The following is a 20,402-nucleotide window of genomic DNA, read 5'->3' on the forward strand; positions in this document are numbered from 1 at the left end:
ATGACCACTGGAAAAACCATAGCTTTGACTAGATGGACCTTTGTTGGCAAAGGAATGTCTCTGCTTTTTAATATGCTGTCTAGGTTGGTCATAACTTTTCTCCTAAGGAGCAAGTGTCTTTTAATTTCATGGCTGTAGTCACCATCTGTAGTGATTTGGGAGTCCCCCAAAATAAAGTCTCTCACTGTTTCCACTGTTTCCCCATCTATTTGCCAAGAAATGATGGGACAGGATGCCATGATCTTAGTTGTTTGAATGTTGAGTTTTAAGCCAACTTTTTCACTCTCCCCTTTCCACGTCCATTAAGAGGCTCTTTAGTTCTTCTTCACTTTCTGCCTAAGAGTGGTGTCATCTGCATATCTGAGGTGGTTGATATTTCTCCCGGCACTCTTGATTCCAGCTTGGGCTTCATCCAGAGCGCTAGCGGGCACCTGCCGGGCAGCACCGGGAGCCCAGCTGGGTGCTCTGGCCTGGGAGCTGCAGTCGGGGGTGGGGGAGACTCCCGAGGGAGGGCTAAGTGCATGCACACAATTAATTCACTCTGTGAAACAGTCGCACTCCAGCTGAAAAGGTGTATATATGAAGCAAGCACCTACCTCTGTGAAGCCCTGCGGCTGTGCCGCCTGTTAGCCTCAGAGAAATCTGACAAGGGGAGAGAATGTGTTAACCTCCTTGCTAGGGCTTTGAGGACGACACTGAAATAATTCATCCTGGACGCACTCTTCTTCCGGGCAAGCCCCCTTTGTGTTCCCCGGGGACGGGCCTTCTCCCTTCTGCTCGGTGTGCTGGTGTCAATGGGGAGCTTTCTTTCTGTCCTCTAGCTCACTGTGGTTCATTTTTCAGGTTACAGAACTCAACAACGTGAAGAGCGTAGCTCGGCTGCCAAAAAGCACCAAGAAGCACGCCGTCGGGATTCATTTCAGTGATGACACCTCCAAGACCTTCGCTTGCGAATCAGGTCTGTCGGCGGGCGGGGGCCCTGGCTCTTTGCTCCCCAGCAGGCGCCGGGCAGCAGCGCTCATCTTTGGCATCTCCGCAGATCTTGAGGCTGATGAGTGGTGCAAAGTCCTCCAGATGGAGTGTGTGGGGACGCGGGTCAATGACATCAGCCTCGGAGAGCCTGACTTACTGGCCACTGGAGTTGAGAGAGAGCAGAGTGGTACGTAAAGAAAATCCTCTCCTCTTTTCCTAAACTGTTTTTTCCCCCATGTAATGAAACATAAGACATCTTGATGTAAAACTTATGAAGTTATAACAGTGTATAAAGGAAAAAGCAAAAATTCATTCATTTCACCTAAACCTCGGTTAGAGTTTCCGTGTGTTTCTCAAGATGTGTGTGGTGACTAACAGGACGGCACCTACATTAATCGTATCAGCTGGAAGCTATGAGAAACCTGCCCTGCTTCTCTATCAGTTTCTTTGGAAGATGCATCAGATCATTTAGTTTTCCCAGCACACTCTGATATAAGTTCTGTCACCTCCCATTTGCAGATGAGGAGAATGAAGCTTAAAAGAGCTAAAGATCTGGCGTCAGATCCAGTAACTAGGGCTTGATTCTAGACCCGTACTCCTGGGCCTGTATTTATGGTGTACACGTTTTACAGTGCAGTGGGTTTTTGTCTTCCTTTCCTTCCACTTTAAATTTTTATTGAATGCTTTCCAGTGTTTTTAATAGAATCCAGACTTCCTGAATTTTTCATCAAGAGTAAACCCACCTAAAATCTGTGATTTTTTTTTTTTTTTTAACTGAAACACTTGAGCCAACTCTTTGAGCTCAACACTCAACCTCGGAGTATATCATGATAAATAATAATGACCAAAATGTTCATGAACACTTCAGTGAAACTCACTATTGATTTGCAGTATGAATTTGGAGGCGAGGAATCATTTCTTTGTCTCCAAATGTCTTGTGATAGGATAGATTGACCCCTAGAGTTCCTCACTAGCCTGTTGACTTGATCTGTGAGGATATATCACAGCCAAAGAGGCTGAGGGTCACCTGGCTTGATCATGAACATGGCCGAGGTGGGATTGTGCTGACCCCTTCTGTGGATTCACAGTCCAATTGTTAGTGAGAAAAATGCCCTCCCCCCCAATCGGAACTGTGTCTTCATGACACGTTTACAGTTGGCAGCTCTTTGAGATGCACCATGTCTGCCATAATCCGCCTCCAGGGAAGTGTTATTGATAAAGTCTGAGGCGAGCTGGCTGATTCAGAGCAGCCTCTTTGCAGACTGGGAAACTGAGCTGCAGAGAGGTGAAGTCATTAACCAAGGTCACACAAACATGCCCCAGGCTTCTCCCTCCGGAGTCCACTAACTCCAAATGCTCTTACAACCAAACATACAGAGAAAACGCGGCAGGCGCTGGTTATTTGTTTAGAGTGCCCAGAGCAGCCCTTGCCTTGCACAGTTTATATCCGCAAAGCTGTATTCAGAGAGTGCCCCAAACTGAGTTCACGAATTGCCTGTCCCTAGGGCCTGGGCTTCCCTGGCGACTCAGATGGTAAAGAATCCATCTGCAGTTCAGGAGACTTGTGTTTGATCCCTGGGTCAGGAAGATCCTCTGGAGAAGGGAATGGCAACCCACTCCAGTATTCTTGCCTGGAAAATCCCAAGGACAGAGGAGCCTGGCAGGCAGCAGTCCACGGGGTCGCAGAGTCAGACATGTCTGAGCGGCTAAGCATGTTAGGACTTGCCCTTCGGTACCAATTTTCTGAGCCTCAGTTTCCTGTTCTGTCAAATAGGAATAAGAATACCTCTGGTATATAACTACTAGGGTTTATAACAAAACTCAGCTCTGTCTTTTGAGGAATTTTGCAAGATTAACTGTATGACTTAAAATTATTGTAATTAAAGTGGTCACTCTACCAATGTTACTGTTATTCTTGGACAAGGTAATCACGGAACTTCCAAGTGAGTGGATTGGGAAAGATCTCTGTTACGGTTTTTGTTTAGTCCCTAAGTCATGTTCGACTCTGCGATCCCATGGACTCTTATTTTCTGCTTATTGATGACAGTCTTTCTTATTTCAGAGCTCTCCAGGTAGAAATTTACTCCATTAGAGTTTACTTTTAAAATAATAGTTGCTAGAAAGCAGCAAACGTCTGCTTATTGGGAGTTTAAAATAACTTAGAAAATTTGCAGCATAGATGCTTGAATACATTTGTAAACAATCTTGACACTCTTGTTTCTTAAACTTAAGTCTATGAAAATTCTGTTGACTTTTTATTAATTTGGAATACCAGTGATATTATTAGTGTCTACTATCTCCTCAGATGCAGGCAGTCTATTGTAATGACAAATAGATTAAAAAGTATTTGCTGTAGTAATAATACTTTTGTTCATATTTCATTCAAAATTTAGACTCTATAACTTCCTGAATTAATGAATTTTGTAGAAATGTAACAGAAATACCATGACTGTATCTGTGGGGATGAAAATTCAGTTGTAGTAATAAGCCAAGTAGTTTATTCAGAGTAATCATGGTGAAATTTTAAGTCACACAAATAAGCAAATGAATAGCTCTTTCCAGTATTTGGCTAACGAGAGCTCTTTGTTAAAATGAGTCCAAATACATTGGAATTTTTCCAAACTGTTGGTCAGTTAGTTTTATTTAAATAATTTGAGGTAGAATAGTGTTATGAAAATTATAAATTGATTAATATAACTTTAATATCAATAAACCATGCAACAATGATTTTGCACCTGCATCTTTTGTGAACACAAAAGTGTGGGTGTAATTAACAAGTACTTGGCAGGAAAAAAATTGTTTTTAATGGTTCCATTGTTAGAGTCTCTTACTGGGATGCAAAATTTTCATCATGCAAGCTAAAATATTCTAAAAATGATCTTTGCTCATGTAAAGAGTGTTGCATGTACAGTGACCAGCAGACTGTATCCTTCTTACGTTATTTAATGCAGTCTTCATTTAGAAAAGCATTTTCTGGAAGTGTTGATTTATGAGAAAGGTTTATCTTCCTGAATGTCCAACCAGAACCTAGAATAAGAGCTTGAATTGTTTTGAAATGCCTCTTTGTTCCTACAGTGTCTGTGATGTGTTATTCCTGGGGATTTTAGACTAACCTTTTGTTTTTCTCCCAGAGAGATTCAGTGTGTATTTGATGCCATCTCCTAACTTAGATGTACATGGCGAATGTGCCTTGCAGATCACATATGAGCACATCTGTCTTTGGGACGCCCAGAATCCCAGAGTCAAACTCATCTCTTGGCCGCTAAGCGCGCTGCGGCGGTATGGGCGAGATGCTTCCTGGTTCACTTTTGAGGCAGGGAGGTGAGTTCCATGACTGTTTTTCTACGTTTTTTCCCGAAGTTCACGTCATGTGAGGCCTGGGTTTTCCTGTGAGATCCAGCACACAGCACACGGGGGAGACGCCTGGGCCTGTGAATGCGACGCTGTGAATGGCGTGGTGGCGGTTTAGTCGCTCAGTCGTGTCTGCCTCTGTGACCCCACGGACTGTAGCCCACCAGACTCCTCTGTCCATGGGATTCTCCAGGCAAGAGCACTGGGCTGGGTTGCCTTTTCCTCCTCCAGGGGGCCTTCTGGACCCAGGGACCGAACTCGTGTCTCCGCATTGCAGGCGGATTCTTTACCAACTAAACCACTGTTCGTGTGTTCAGCACGGCTTTGTTTTCCAGGGAGGGGGCTAATGTTTCATGAACGTGATGTGAAACTTTCATTACATGGTTTGAGCCCATACCACAGGCTGACGTTAAAGTAGGTACCAGTGGTACAATTGTACTCTTCCTGGGTCATGCTGGACAGAGGCCAACTTCCTGGTTTTCGGAAAACCTCTATTTTGATGTGTGTGTTTCCTCCCTGAGCTAGCTGTGGTAGATTGTCAACGTGAGGGGCTGCTGACACTTCTCCAGTTGCACTGTTAAGTTTAATCTATTTTTCTCACATAGTAATGAATGACACTGATATTAAGAAGAGACTGATTTCACAACTTGCTTACTGTAATAGCTAATAAGCACTTTTGAGGCTTTTCCTGTTTCCTTTTCAAAGTTAATTTTCAAGAGAGAAGGGGGTGCAGTAATATGGGGTTGATCATTAGCTGCAAAATATTAGTCTAATCAGCATCTTATTGTCACCCCTCTTTCCTCAGGATGTAGGCTCTTTTTTGGAAACACTGAGATTAAATGTTATATTTTAGAATTTTAAATGACTCAGTTCAGTTCAATTCAGTCGCTTAGTCGTGTCTGACTCTTTGCGACCCCAAGAACTGCAGCACGCCAGACCTGCCTGTCCATCACCAACTCCTGGAGTCCACCCAAACCCATGTCCATCGAGTCGATGACGCCATCCAACCATCTCATCCTCTGTCGTCCTTCTCCTCCTGCCCTCAATCTTTCTTTCTAAATTTTAAGAAATCCAAGTACTTCTGTATATGGCCTGATTTTAAAGTTGAAAAAAATGAACTCGTGACTTTAAAAGGTTTTTGTTTTTGGTTTATAAAGTGGACAGTTCTCCCCTCACAGGAGCAAGGCACTTCACATGCTAAGAATAATGACATGACTTCTAAACACCTAAAGCCCTGCTCCATGTGCATACGCCACAGTAATGCTCCTCTCACCCTAGTCTGCTCACCTCAGCATAAACGTAGCCCAGGTATTTGAAATTCGCTTTTCAGGTACGTGACCGAATCAGCGCGCTTACAGTCGCCCTAGAAAGGGTTTAAAGCCTTCTCACCCATGCACCTCTTCTCTGGTCTGTGTACGTTTTAGGAACCTGGAAATGGAAATGGTATAAGCACATCAGTGAGTTGCTCAGAGACACAGCGTTTCTTGCATTAGCAAGTAAAACTTTAATCTGTAGAGCAGTGTCCTTAGGTCAGAATTACTTGTTTATCACCCTTATGGGAAAATCTTGATAGAAAATTAAGAATTTGTTTGGGAAGATGGGTATTTCTCCCTGTGTCGGTGTCAGAAATCATTTTTTATCGTTTTTAATATTTTCGGCCATGCCTCGTGACTTGTGGGATCTTAGTTCCCCAACCAGGGATTGAACCCTGCCCCCTGCAGTTGAAGTGAAGGATCTAACCACTGGACCACCAGGATTCCCTCCAAAAGCATTTATGTATAAACTGTGACCAGTGAAATTGGGTATGGAAGGTGTTTTGTCAGGGAAAGCAGACTTCTCTGCTGGCTGTGCACCTCACATCACCCCCCCTCGTATTCCATGCTGGCCTGCCGGAGAGCCCTGCATCGGACAGCGTGTGAAGGGCCCATTTTCTGTCAGTCAGTCAGCCAGTTCAGGCGCTCAGTCGTGTCCGACGCTTTGCGACCCCATGAATTGCAGCACACCAGGCCTCCCTGTCCATCACCAACTCCCGGAGTTCACTCAGACTCATGTCCATCGAGTCGGTGGTGCCATCCAGCCATCTCATCCTCGGTCGTCCCCTTCTCCTCCTGCCCCCAGTCCCTCCCAGCATCAGAGTCTTTTCCAGTGGAGGAGACTCTCCTTTCCAACTCTTCGCATGCGGCGGCCAAAGTGCTGGAGTTTCAGCTTCAGAGCATGTTGGGCGCCTGCTGCCCCGGGAGCTCCCCTTTCAGTGTCCTATCATTTCGCCTTTTCATACTGTTCATCGGGTTCTCAAGGCAAGAATGCTGAAGTGGCTTGCCATTCCCTTCTCCAGTTGGGCAGCATTTATTCCAGAATTCATATTTTTCCATTTTTCCTTTCTACACCCTGTTTATAGGAAACAGTAATAGGAAAAGGATATTTGTGACGTTTTGTGGTCATTTCCAAAAGCCTGAAAACTGAACCGTTGTAGTATCTCGTGACTGTGAAACTCTTTTCAAATTATCTGAGTCTTCCAGGTTTTTTAATGTTCTCCTAGCTTTTGCAAAAGTAGAACTTCATGTTGACATCTAGCGGAACTGCTAGGGAACTAGATTATTTTAAAGCCTTTGATATTTCTCCCAAGTGAGGTAGGTTGGAAGCCACAGAGTTGTTTAAGCAGGGTGTGTGTGTGTTTGTGTGTGTGTGTGTGATTATGTAAGAGTGCAGGGAGGTGTGTGTGTATGTGTGCTATTACACCCCTGCTTACACACGTGCAAGGGTGTGTGTGTGTGTTATTTTGTAAGCATGCAGGGGTCTGTATGTGAGTGTTATTGTATAAGCATGCAGGGGTGTATGTGTGTGTGTGTGTGTGTTACTGTGTAAGCATGCAGCTGTGTGTTTATGTGCTGTTGTGTATGTGTTATTGTATATATGTGTGTTGTGTTATTGTGCATGTGTTGTTATTGTGTTATTGTGTGTATATTATTGTGTGTTGTTTTTGTTATTGTTATTGTGTGTTTGTTATTGTGTATGGTATTGTGTGATTGTGTGTTTTGTGTTATTGTGTGTATGGTAGTGTGATTGTGTATGTTATTGTGTGTTATTGTTCATGTTATTGTGTTATTGTGTGTTATTGTGTGTGTGTTGTTATTGTGTGTATGGTAGTGTGTGATTGTGTGTGTGTGATTGCGTGTGTGTTGTTGTGTAAGCGTGCTCACATTTTGTAAGTAACAGGGCAGAGGTGGCCGGTGTTGATGTGGGAAGAGAGCACGGAGCCTGAGGGCAGGGAGCGGCGGAGGGAAGAGGACACGTGAGGACGTGAGCGTCAGAAGTGTCCCGGATTTCTCTGGCCACAGCCGTCACCACTGACTCGGCACGAACGCGCTTTTGCTCATGGCTCTCGTCTCTCTGTGCTCTGTCCTCTGGGGTGTTTCGTGCAAGAACTCCAGGGGTTAGACGCTGTAACAGCTACAGCTCACCCCCACGGGGCTGCGCCTCAGATGTTGTAGGGACCTGGGATACATGTGGAGTTTGAACAGATTCTTGTTCAGTGGCCGTGCTCTGTGGGGCTGTGCAAACTAGAGGCCGGATGGACGATCAGAAGGCCAGGAGCTGGGACTGTGCTCTCAGGACCTGGCCCCTTCCTCAGACAGCGTGCTGTGTGCATAAGGGGCCCTGGTTTGGGGGTCAGAGAAACCCTCGGGTCTGATCTCTATTCTTCTTCTTTAAACACTAAGTGGGAGCTATCGATTTATTTACATGTATTTTTTTACTTAAAAGTCACAGCCGTTTATTAGGTCTGAAGTCGAGACACAGCATGCTCAGCTGGCTCTTTGCTCTATGATTCACAAAAGCAAGATTTTTCTCCAGTTCTCCAGGCTTTGAGCCTCATTCAGGCTGTGGGCTGAGTTCAGCTCCACGTGGCTGTAGGACGGAGTTCCCTGTCTTGTCAGCTGTCTGCACCTTCTGGAGGCTGCCCGCACTCTTTGGCTCATAGTCCCCTTCCTCCGTCTGAGAGCCAGCAACGGAGTCTGATCTCTGTTTTTTATCAGCTGTTGACTGTGGACAAAGTGTTCAACTTCCCTTTATGTTTATCTAAGTATTAGCTTCCTTCTGGGGTGGTTGTAGGTGAAAGCAGTGAAGCATATGGGGGGCCCAGAAGGCACTGGGCTTCTATTAAATATTGTCTTTGAGATTTTGTTACAATAAGTTTTGGAGCAGGACTGGGTTTGCAGGATCCAGACAGTATTAAATGCAAGGTGATATTACCATTTTATATTCTGCCTGAAACTCAAATTAGATGGACTTTTATAGTCACCATCAAGATGCTCAGGATAATAAAATCATTCATGTTCCCCCAAGTGTGAAGATTTCATACCTGCCTTTTGCTTTGTTAGTGAAGATAATTTTTTCCCTTGGCTATTTTTGGATGTGTTCAAAACAAGGCAGTTTCATATTAACTAAGATAATTTCCTCCTTGTCTCACATTGATAGGTGAACAAGAGCTAAGTCTCCCCAGGCAGGTGGTTTTCACATATCCAGCATGCGTCTGAAAAGCACAGCATTCCCCTCTAGGACACAGGCAATCTTCCCAAAGACCTCAGGCAGAATTCTGCTCCGTCTGGACAGAACCTGTGTTCGAGTTGAAACTAAGTGTTATTTCTGTTGGATGGCGCATTTTGAGGCACCAAGATTGACAGTGGGGTGTGTGTAATAAGCTAGGCTGGGAGTCGGAGGAAATGAAATGAGAGTTAATCTGATACTGGTTGTGGGACCTTGAATGAATGAGCTAACTCTGCGCTTCCATCAGCCACCTGTGAAATGAGTGTAATATTCTGTCTCTCACGAGATGACTGTGAAGATTAACAAAGGTGCATAGATAAACGCCTGTGTAACGCCTGGCAGGTACTCGGCAGTTGTGTCAACCCTAAGGGATGCAAAGAGAAGAGAGAGCCATCGGCCCTCAGAGCCAGTCAGGTGGTGCGGCTGGCTTCAGGCTTGGGCTGACCCAGAGGCCAGATGAGGACCCTAGGTTGTATCTCGTAGTCCCGCTCCTTCTAGATGGCGTCACCCTGACGCTGCGCGGGTCCTCCAGGAGCCTTGAGATCTTCTCACCCCATCAGCCAACAGAAGAGAAGTGGATTCTTATCAGGTGTTGACTCCGTGTCCAGAACTGCTTTGAGGACTTTGTGGAAGCAGGCAGGGTACGGCTTTCTCACAAAGCCGGAAGGGGGTACTGACACTGTCGGAAGACCCGTGAAGTTTAAAAAAAAAGAAAGGAACAAAATCTGTCCAACAGAGTATTTAATTATTGCTCAAAGCAATGAAAGAAAGGCAGCTATTTGACTGTAATCAGCAACATCACTCATAATGGCGCTGAGATACAGGACAGGGGTTCTCAACCAGGGGCTGATTTTGCCCTCAAAGGACACTCCATCCCTTGGCAGCGTCTGGAGGCATTTTTAGCTGTCACAGCATAACCCGTAGAGAACAACCCCCGGCAACAAAGAACTGTCAGGTCCATGTTCTAGCAGGCATGTCAGCCACTAAAACGATTAGAGATATTTATTGGGCCCTTACTGTAAGGAAGGGGCTTCCCTGTGGCTCAAATGGTTAACAGTCTGCCTGCAATGTGGGAGACCTGGGTTCTATCCCTGGCTTGGGAAGATCCCCTGGAGAAGGAAATGGCAACCCACGCCAGTATTCTTGCCGGGAGATTTCCATAGACAGAGGAGCCTGGCAGGCTACAGTCCATGGGGTCACAAAGAGTCGGACACAACTGAGCGACTAACACGTTCTCTTAACTACTGTAAGAAAGTTGTTATATTAAACATATTATACGTACTATCTCATATAAGTCATTTGCTGGTCATATAAACCAGGGGATATTATTATTCGCATCCTAAGGGGAAGCTTGGGCATCTGTGCAACTGACCCAAAGGCACACCAGAGCAGTGAGTGAAAGGTGGATTCAGAAACACACGCAGGCCGTCCTGCTCCCCAACCCTAAGGTTCCCAGGGAGGCTACGTGTCGCAGCTCTACCAGGTTAGCCTAGCTCTTTCTCTTAAATAATTATGTAAAATTCATTTTGAATCAGAGGATAATCGCTTCACCTTGCTAAGCTGGTTTCTGCTATACATCAGCGTGACTCAGTCTCGAGTTACGTATGTGCCCTCTGGCCTGGTTCTTGGACTTCCCGGTGGCTCAGAGAGCAGAGGACCTGCCTGCAGCGCAGAAGGCCTGGGTCAGTCTGTGGGTCCCGAAGACCCCCTGGAGAAGGGAACGGGTGCAGCAGTGTTCTTGCCTGGAAAATCCCATGGACAGGGGGAGCCTGGTGGGCTGCAGTCTGTGGGGCTGCAGAGTCGGATGGGACTGAGCGACTAACACTTTCACAGCCTAGTTCTTGATGAACTCTCAGAGCTAAGGGAGAGAAGGCACACTGCATAGCCAGCACGCGTGCATAAATTATCTTAGTTTAATTCCGGAACCTCCTGTTTGTCCTTTTGGTTCTGAGTGCAGCACTTACAGTCAGGATCGTCCATCTCTCCTGCGCGGCAGTATCATGACCAAAGGTTGTTAAGAGTCTGTTAGATTCCGCTTATCCCTCTCTTTCCCAATGTAGGCAAATCTAACCATTCCTCTGTGGTTTCTTCTTTTTTTTAAGAAATCGAGAGTTGGTATATAATCTGTAGTGAAGTGCAATTGCATAATCAATTGCTGCTCATTGCCCCAGAGATGACGAGCAATTAGCTTATGGGGAGGGTGGGAGGCAGGGGAAGGGACACACTGCTTATTTTATTTCTGAGTATTTTCTAGTCTTCTATTTGTTTCTTTCCCCTTGGAAGCCCTGAAACATCAGTGAAGCAGATCAGACTGGCAGGGTCTCAGATTTTTTACGGGGAGATCCAATTGACATGAAGTTGTAACTGCAGTCACGTCCCCACGGAACTGTTCTTCAAACTTTACTGTCTGAAGCGTGGTGCCAGGTGCCCAGTCGGTTTCCCTGTGAATTTCACAGCTGGCTGCCCAGTTCCCATGTGTCAGCGTCAGGCCCCGTCCCACCTCCTGACTGATTTAAATGGATGCCCTGGGTTCAGTGCCTGCAAGGATTGGAGGAGATCAGGTGATGTGTGGTGGGACACCATGGATGACTACCACCCCTGGGCCCCTCTCTCTACCAGCCGAGGAACGTCTCGCTTGTGCTGTTGATATCGTTTTAAGAGAAACTTTGAAGTATGCCAAGAATATGTGAAAATTGACATTGCATAGACCCATTCTTTTCCTTAAATGGAGTGCACAAATTGGTGAAAAAGGCTTTTTTTGGATGTAAAGGCATCTGAACAGTCTTGGAAAAGAAGTCATCTGTGTCTTCTGTATATCACTCTGAAAACAATACTAATCGGTAAAACAGTCTGTTTTAAGAGACTATTTAACATTTCATTGACGAAGAAAATTTTATCTTCCTCTAATTGATGAGTTTAAGGTAAAAAAAAAAGGCCGTTATTCCATGTATATTGCAGAAGCACCACCATGATACGGTTGTTAGCATGGCCGTCACCCAGCGAAGAGTGTGCGCTCGGGGTCTGGCTGCTTGCCGTCAAAAGCCAGCAAACAGGCCAGGCTGGTGGAGAGGAAAGGCTGCTGTATTTCAGACGCCAGCAGCTGTGGGGGGCGGTGAGGGTGCTGGACGCCTGTCCAGCCCCTGCTGACAAGCAGGGTGAGAGCTTTGGCAGAGCTGGCGGGGGCGTGCCGCGCGGCACGGGCACCTTCTCGTTGGCCGTCGGTGGTCTGACCAGCAGCGTCTTGGCTGTTTACCAGTTCATCTCCGGTTCCAGGGTCTGTTTGCTCCCGTTTATTTGTGGCCAGTTCTCTGCTGTGGTCCCTCCTGTCCTGGGCACAGTGCGGTCATCAAGAAGATTCCCCCTGGGGTTTTGGGATCTGTAATACAGCTCACAGGATGTGGCTCGGGATATCATCCGCGGCCCTGCAGGAAGAGCTAGAGGTCCTTGGCGATGCTCAATGACTGCACTATTACCAGTTACCCTCCTTTCACTGGTTTCCTTTGTTTCGGCGTTTCTCGCTTTTCTGATTAAACGTATTCTTTGACTGAGGTTTCCCACAGACCGAAGGCAGGCAGAGGGCATGGCTGGAGGTTGGGGGCAGGGACCATACGGTCCTGCTCCGTTTCAGCCTCACATAATTCCCCTTTTTGTGGTGAGAACACTTAAGATCTGCTGTCTTCCAGGTATGCAATACAGTATTTCCGATGATGGTCCCCACGCTGTACATTAGATCTCCAGATTTTACCTTCCAGCTGGAAGTCTATAGCCTTAGACCGACATCCCCTGTTTTCCTCTGCCCCAGCCCCTGGTAACCGCCCTTCTATTCGCGGTGTCTGTGGGTTTGGCGTTTTAAGATTCCACGTGTCAGTGAGGTCACGCAGCATTTGTCTCTCTCGCTCTGGCCTGTTTCACTTGGCATAATGCCCGCACGGTCCCTCCGCGCTGTTGCGACCGGTAGGGCTTCCTTCTCCTTTCTGCAACTCAGTGGTATTCCCGTGTGTTGTTTCTTGTCCACTCACGTGTTGGTGGACTCTGGTGATTTCCGCGTCTCAGCCATTGTAAACAACGCTGGAGTGAGCATGGGCGTGCTGACATTTCTCCGAGATAGCGACCTTATTTCCTCTGGAAATATGCCAGAAGTGGAATTGCTGGATCTTTTGGCAACTTTTTTTTTGAAGAAGAAGCACCATGCCATGTTTCACAGCGGCTGTCCCAGTTTAAATCCCCCCTGCAGCGCGCACGGGTTCCCTTTTCTCTGCATCCTTATCGTCACTTGTCATCTCTTGCCTTTTTCCCAGCAGCCATTCTCACAGGTATGAGATTGTATTTCATTGTGGGTCTCGTCTCCCTGATGGTTAGTGATGCTGGGCATTTTTCGCCCGTTGGCCATTTGTGTGGTGAGACCATTTTGTCATAGGTGATGGCCCGCTAGTGTATGTGGGCACTCTGTACGTGACAGTGCCTCAGAATTCTAGTGAAGGGCTCGTGCAAATGAGCCGCTCCTTCTTCCACCACACATCCCCTGAGTGCCCCCTAAGAGCTGGTGTGGTTCCAAGCAGCATGGATGTGGCAGTAAATAAAACTGACGTTCAGTTATGAAACGTACTCTCTAGAGGAGAGGAGATACAGGCAATAGCAAACATTAAGAAAAAGTGAAATAGATGTTAGGACATGTAAGTCCCATATGGAAAATAAGGTGATGGAAAGTGCCAGAGGGGGGCACAGGTTTAAAAAGGGTGAGAGGACTGGCTTTGCTCGGTCAGTGATGTATGAGTAAAGGCCTGAAAGGGGTGAGGGAGAGAGCCACGTGGAATCTGACGGGAGAGGATTCTGGCACAAGCAGGAGGTGCCGAGGGGGAACGCGCGTGTCAGGAGTGTGTAGAGCAGAGCCAGGCGGCCGGGGCAGGACAGGTAGAAGGAAAGCACCATGTGACAGAGGCAGAGACGCGGCAGGCCCAGGCCGTGTGGGGCTCGGGGGTCATGGACAAGAGTCTGGCTGTTGGTCCTAGTCACGTGGGAGCCACTGGGGGCTGCACAGTCTGAAGAAATGGTCCCTGAGACCTGTCTCTCTTCCGACGCCGATTTCAAGTTCAGGGGTTCCCATACGACAAAGGTGGAACCATTTGCTAGAATGGCTCAGAATTCACTGAAAGCTGTGAAACTCACAGTTCATTACAGAGATGGATACAGACTACCATCAGCCAGGAGAGGACGGGCAGGCGGTGGGGAGCAGAGGAAGCGGGTGATGTTTCCCGTTCTCAGGGTGTGACATTCACACGGAGCGCTGCCAGCCAGGGATGCTCCCCAGCCTGCAGCGTCCGAGTGTTTACTGGGCCTCCATCGTCCGCACGGCGGATTGAGTCGATTTCACAGGTGGAGATCTCCAGCTCCAGGAGCTCAGATGCCATGTGACCCAAAGCTCCTTCTAAATGGCATTGTTACTCTTTGCTTGGTCAAGAACCCCAGGCAAGCAAAACCCCTGACCTCCCAGGAGCCCATGGTAAAGACCAGAACTCTTTTTGGACAAGATTAAATTCTTGACTTGGGAAAGCAGGGCAGGATGAGATGGTTGGATGGCATCACCGACTCAGTGGACCAATGGACGTGAATTTGAGCAAACTCCAGGAGATAGTGAAGGACAGGGAGGACTGGCATGCTGCAGCCCACCGGGTCCCAAAGAGTCAGACCTGACTTAGCGACTAAGCAATGATAAGTTCTCGGCTACACAGGGAGTGTTAAGCAAGGAGGGGACATGGTCTGCTTTCGTTTCTGTTAGGCTAGACTCTGTCTGACTAAAGCCAGTTAGAGGAGCATCACGGCGATGCTCAGGGGAGGGGGCAGTCTGGCTGTGACGACTCTGCTAGCAGTGAGTGAAAGTGGGCTTAAGCGTTTTGAAGCTAAAGCCCAAGAAACTTACTCACTGGTTGAATGTGCATTAGGGGAAAAATGGAGGAGCTCATGACCTGCTAAACTGCAAAGCTTGCCAAGTGGGGTGTGTGGAGGGGGCTGACAGTGCATCAGTTCTGGACACGTTATCATCAAGCCGTGTTCAGCAGGTTCCCTACACTCGCGTTTCGTCTCATCAGGTATTAGTAAAGCTAATACCTGGAGAAGACTCTTGAGAGTGCTTGAGAGTCCCTTGGACTGCAAGATCAGACCAGGCCATCCTAAAGAAATCAACCCTGAATATTCTTCAGAAGGACTGATGCTGAAGCTGAGGCTCCAATCCTTTGGCCACCTGATGCGAAGAGCTGACTCATTGGAAAAGACCCTGATGCTGGGAAAGATTGAAAGCGAGAGGAGAAGGGGACGACAGAGGATGAGATGCCTCACTGACTCAGTGGACATGAGTTTGAGCAAACTCTGGGAGATAGTGAAGGATGGGGAAGCCTCGTGTGCTGCAGTCCATGGGGTCACAAAAAGTCGGACACGACTGAGCGGCTGAACAATGCCACGTGATCTTTAAGTTTAAAAACTGAGACTAGCACTTAATTTCCAACCAGGCCCTTATAAACTGCCATATCCGGAAGGATGAGGAAAAATGCATCCTTGAGAGAAAGACCTAGATCGAGGTCTTGGCTTAGCATGAGAAAGCAAACAAGGAGGAAAAAGTCGTCATCTTTCTTTGACTGTGATTACATGTTAAATGTTCAAGAACAGAAGCGAGTAATAAGCTACCACCCTCTCTTATTCTAGCCGTGTTGTGTAGCTTTGGATAGTTTATTTTCTCCCCCGCAAACCTTCAAGCCCACACCCGGGAGGGTTAGGACATGGATCTGAAAAGCGATCCTGATCATTTCTGTGTGTGTGTAAGGGGTCTGGTCACAGGAACTCTGGTGACGCTGAAGACAAACCACAGGACAATGCACACTGGGGATCGGGGCCTTTGTCTTCATCCTGATTGCATGGTTGTTAAGCTGTGGCTGACACTTCAGGATGGGCACCCGGAGCTTCCTGGAGCTGGAGAAATAAAACACACGATACTTCCCATCATCGTTTTGGGGTTTCTTCTAAGGATCATCTTTTTTTAAAAATTTATTTATTTTTGGCCGTGCTGGGTCTTCCCTGCTGCTCGGACCTCCTCTAGCTGGGCGAGCAGGGGCTCCTCTCTGGTGGTGGCCAGGCTGCTCATCGCGGGGGCTTCTCTTGTGCGGAGCACGGGGGCTTCAGCGACACGAGGGTTTAGCAGCTGCGAGTCCCGGGCTCTGGACCACAGGCTCCGTAGTTGTGGCACGTGGGCCTGTTTGCTCCGAGGCGTGTGGGATCTTGTTGGATCAGGGATCAAACTTTTGATCCCAGTCTCTTGCCTTGGCAGGCAGATTCTTTACCACTGAGCCACCAGGGAACCCCCCATCATAATAGTTTTTATTCAGTGAAAGTGGATTCTCTCCTTAAAGGGAAACTTCATCTCCCTGCGTTCATGATTCTGTTCCCAAGGAAGTGGTTTGCACTGCTGTGCTGCCGGGCGCCGTGAGCCGTGGGCGACCGTCCCCCCGCCGCACGCCCTCCTTTCCCAGGCACCTGACTCCCACGTGCTCACTGTTGTACCGGGGTGCGGTCACCTGCGTTTCCCTCTGGGCTGTGGTTGTGTCTGGCTCGTGACATTTTCCCCGAGAACCTCATCCTCATTGGCTTTGATGTTTTGAAGAGCTCAAGTAGCAACACCCAATCCTAATTAAATGTTTACTTGATTCAGGTCCTTTGCTAAATATAAAACAAGACTTCCCCCCACCCTCTGAAGTTTGGGTGAGTTTATTACTCACGTTAGAATCATGAGGCTGGCTTCAAGAGGCCAGAGAACTCGCCCAAGGTCCCAGCATGCGAGGGAGCTGGGACGGGGAGGTCCTGCCTCCTGCAGCCCCCAGAGCAGGGCCCTGCAAGCTGCACGTGCATCTGCCCGCAGTGTGAGGTGATTTTAGGTGGTAGAGACATCGCATTAACTGAATGTGACTCTTCCAGGGATGGAGTCATGTTCTTCTCAGTTACAGTTTTGATTAAATTATAGAGAAACATTTCAGTGGGTTGCCTGCTGTCTTTTTTTTTTTTTCCTTAATAACAAACACCTAGACTCTTCCCCTTATTAGTAAAGGGATAAGTAACACAGTTCACGCCACATGTCTTAAGACAGTGCGTCTTCTGAAAGTTTCTAATCTACCTGTGTTACTGAGAGGGAATACAAACCAGTCCACCCTAAAGGAAACCAACCCTGACTATTCATTGGAAGGACTGACGCTGTACTACTTTGGCCACCTGATGGGAAAAGCCAAGTCATTGGGCAAGGCACTGATGCTGGGAAAGATTGAAGGCAAAAGGAGAAGGGGGTGGCAGAGGATGAGATCGTTAGCGTCTCCAACTCAGTGGACATGGGTTTGAGCAAACTCCAGGAGACAGAGGCGGACAGGGAGGCCTGGCATGCTGCAGCCCGTGGGGTCGCGGAGACTGAGACGCAGCTGACCCATGACTGCAAAGTGAGCAGGCACTCAGCTTGCATCTTGGACCGAGGCCTGAATCAGAGCGTTTCATCGCATTTATGCTCGCGTCTGCTCTCAATCTGTGGCAGAGCCTCCTGGTTCATGGTACGGATTTGATCATCCCATTTACAACATGTTTGTTAAAGAGAAAAAAAAATGAGGTGATTTAAAATATTCAGTAGGAGATACAGAGGTCTGACAAGCAAATGAAAGCTGTGTATTGATGTCCACAGAGCTGTCCCCTGCTCAGAAGCCTGAGTACCTTGTGTCTCGCATGCTGATCCCACGAGTTGAGGAAGCCTGGGCCAGGTTCCCAGTAGCTCCTCTCCCAGCCCTGCCTGCTGTCTCCTCGTCCCTTCTACAGTGAGTTTGTCCTCTGCTCAGTCGCTAAGTCGTGGCTGACTCTTTGGCGACCCCATGGACTGTACCCACCAGGCTCCACTGTCTGTGGGATTTCCCAGGCAAGAAGACTGGAGTGGGTTGCCATTCCCTTCTCCAGGGGATCTTCCCGACGCAGGGATCAAGCCTGAGTCTCCCGCCTGGCAGGCAGATCCTTTACCACTGAGCTGCCAGGGAAGCCCCTTGCAGTCATTTATTGGGCACCAAATAAAGGCCAAGGCCTGTGCTGGGTCCTGGTGGAAAAGCAGTGAGTAAGTCAGAAAGCAGCCTCTGCCCACGTGGAGCTCCCATTCACGCTATCTGAAGATGTGCTCTGCGTTCTGTGTGTTGTATCTAATGCTTGTAATGAATTTAGGTGCCAGTTGCCATTATTATATTTACTTTTCAGATGGGCAGCGCAGGCTTGGGGAGGTTTACGGACACGTCCCAGGCCTCAAAGCTGGTAAGGGGCAACCCCAGCCGGGGAGGCTGGAGCCCAGGTCTTTACCTCCGCCACGCCTCTTCTTCCCACAGCCTTGATACGCACTTATCGTGTGTATGAAGGAATGAATTTCCCAGTACTTTCTGGTTTTTCAGTGGGTTCTTAACCAGTCGCATAACCCACGGTTTGGAGTGGCGCACATGGCTTTTAGGCAGCGCAGCTACTGAGGACGTCAAAGCTCTAAGTACACCTGTGTGGATATGGTGCTCTTGTATCCAAATCTTTATCCTCTCGAAGGACAGAAGAAGGTCCCACTTAAACTCCTTACTTTTCTTTCTCTGGGTGCCTGTCAGCTGGCTTCTGTTAGTGTATGGCCATCAGGAAAGAGTGCTGGGCATCTGGGACATTAGCTAAAGTGCCGGCGCCACAGCCAGTGCGGGGAGAGAGAGAGGAGTCGGGACAGTTAGTAGTCCACACTTGGGCGTTTACAGGTCTGCGGCCGGTGACCCAGAGCACCTTTGCCCCGTCTTGGGGGAGGCACAAGCTGCCGTGCGAGGTTGTGTAAGACCATCACGCCTTTGCTGTACTTTTCTTTTGACTTCCTTTCCTTTCCTCCCCTCCACCCCCCCCCCCATTTTCTTCTGACTTGCCTTGGGGAGTTGGCCCATTATTTTACTGAAGGCCCCCAGCAACATTTTTAATGCATCGTAAAGCTGCTTATGAAACAGCGCCAAACAAATCTGTTGGGTTGGGGGAAGTATGTGAATGAAATACAAGAGCTCATGGGTGGAGTTTTGCAGAGACCTATGGAAGAGCCTCTGAGGTCAATTTTTGTTCATTATCCACACTTTCTGGGCCACGCTGTCCCACTGAAGGGCATATGCCTTTGAATGTACGGATGAATGCAGTGCAAACCAAAGGCCTAATTTCTGACCTATTTAGAGGTCTTTAGTGCATTTTTGTCCCCTTAATGCAAACTGGTGGCCTCCTGGCCAGGTATGGTCCTTAAGTGGCATTTTGTTCTCCACAGCTTAAAGAAAATGGAAAAAGTAGCAACATTAAAAATTCAGATTATTTCCTATAAAAATTCAAGATTTCTGGTTTCTCTTAAATGATCAGATTCTGGTTTCTCTTCAGTGTGGCTGCACTGGGCTTTGTTTCCCGTGTAAGTGCCTGCCTGTGGAGCTCTGTGCTGTGGGAGGCTGTCTCCAGTCATTCACGTTCTTTGTCTAAACCCCGAGGGAATCTGAGGTTGTAACGCCTCTCTTACGTTCTGTAAGTGGTCAGTGTGTGTGTATAAGTGTGTATATGTATGCATATGTAAGTGTGTGTGTGTAAGGATTTATGTGTGTGTGAGTGTGTGTGTCTTTCAGATCCTCAGGTGAAGGCAGGGAAAGCCCGTGACTTTCAGGAATACTTGATGCTCTCTGGATTCCCTTCGTTTCTGATCACAGTAATCATTGAATCAAATGTCACCAAAGGATGGTTGTGGTGGATTCATGACGTTAACCAAAAGCAGACATTGGATGGAATAGTGATTTTTTTCAAAGAGTTCTCGCCAATTAGTGAGTCATAATCATAATATAAATTAAGCACTTCACCACTAGTATTAAAAGCAGAAGAGAAAACATCAGCATTTTATAAGCTGATAGATGAATAGATAGCTAGATGGCACCTAGATGATAGACTAAATAGGTCAGCCGGAGTATTTGGTCACAGTCTAAACTCCGTGCTGTGGGCTGCAGTTACAAAAACCTTAAAGTCACCAGATCATCAAGTTCTGGAAATACAGTTGCAGGTTTGCTGTTACATGAGTCAGTCGTCCTGTAAGTGCTTCCCAGTTAACAGGAACCTTCACACTTTCTGAAATCAAGGTTGACATCTAAGTAAGTAACTAAATGACTACCTCTGCCCTCAAAGAAACAGAAGGCCACTTCTTTCTCTTAGATAGTCGACTGAGGTCACCCTCCTCCTAACAAGTTATATTTCCATATTTGGTGGAAAAAAAGAAGTGTGAAAAAATCGAAAACCTTGCAGAACTGAGTGCCGAGTAACAGAGTCACATTTCCGCAGTGGGTCCAGTAGAGAGTGGAGAGCTGAGGAGGGAAGTATTTTAGGACGTCTTCGGGAACAAAACAGGACTTGAGCAAAAATGCTTTGAATTTTAGTTTTTAATTCTTTGAATTAAAATGACAATTAAAATCACACAATCAACCTCATAAGCTAGTTTTTATGCTAGTTTG

The 20,402-nt window shown here is 47.4% G+C and overlaps 1 protein-coding gene across 1 annotated transcript in view; it reads left to right on the forward strand.

Moving 5' to 3' along the window:
* DOK5 (docking protein 5) overlaps positions 1 to 20,402 on the forward strand; it is a 147,823-nt gene that overhangs the window by 87,021 nt on the left and 40,400 nt on the right. Inside the window, exons 3-5 of the mRNA XM_027977348.2 lie at positions 844 to 958; positions 1,040 to 1,159; positions 4,104 to 4,293. Coding sequence (XP_027833149.1) covers positions 844 to 958; positions 1,040 to 1,159; positions 4,104 to 4,293 — 425 coding nt within the window. The remainder of the gene's footprint in view (positions 1 to 843; positions 959 to 1,039; positions 1,160 to 4,103; positions 4,294 to 20,402) is intronic.

The sequence above is a fragment of the Ovis aries genome, chromosome 13 (genome assembly GCF_016772045.2).
Source record: "Ovis aries strain OAR_USU_Benz2616 breed Rambouillet chromosome 13, ARS-UI_Ramb_v3.0, whole genome shotgun sequence".
Lineage (NCBI taxonomy): Eukaryota > Metazoa > Chordata > Mammalia > Artiodactyla > Bovidae > Ovis > Ovis aries.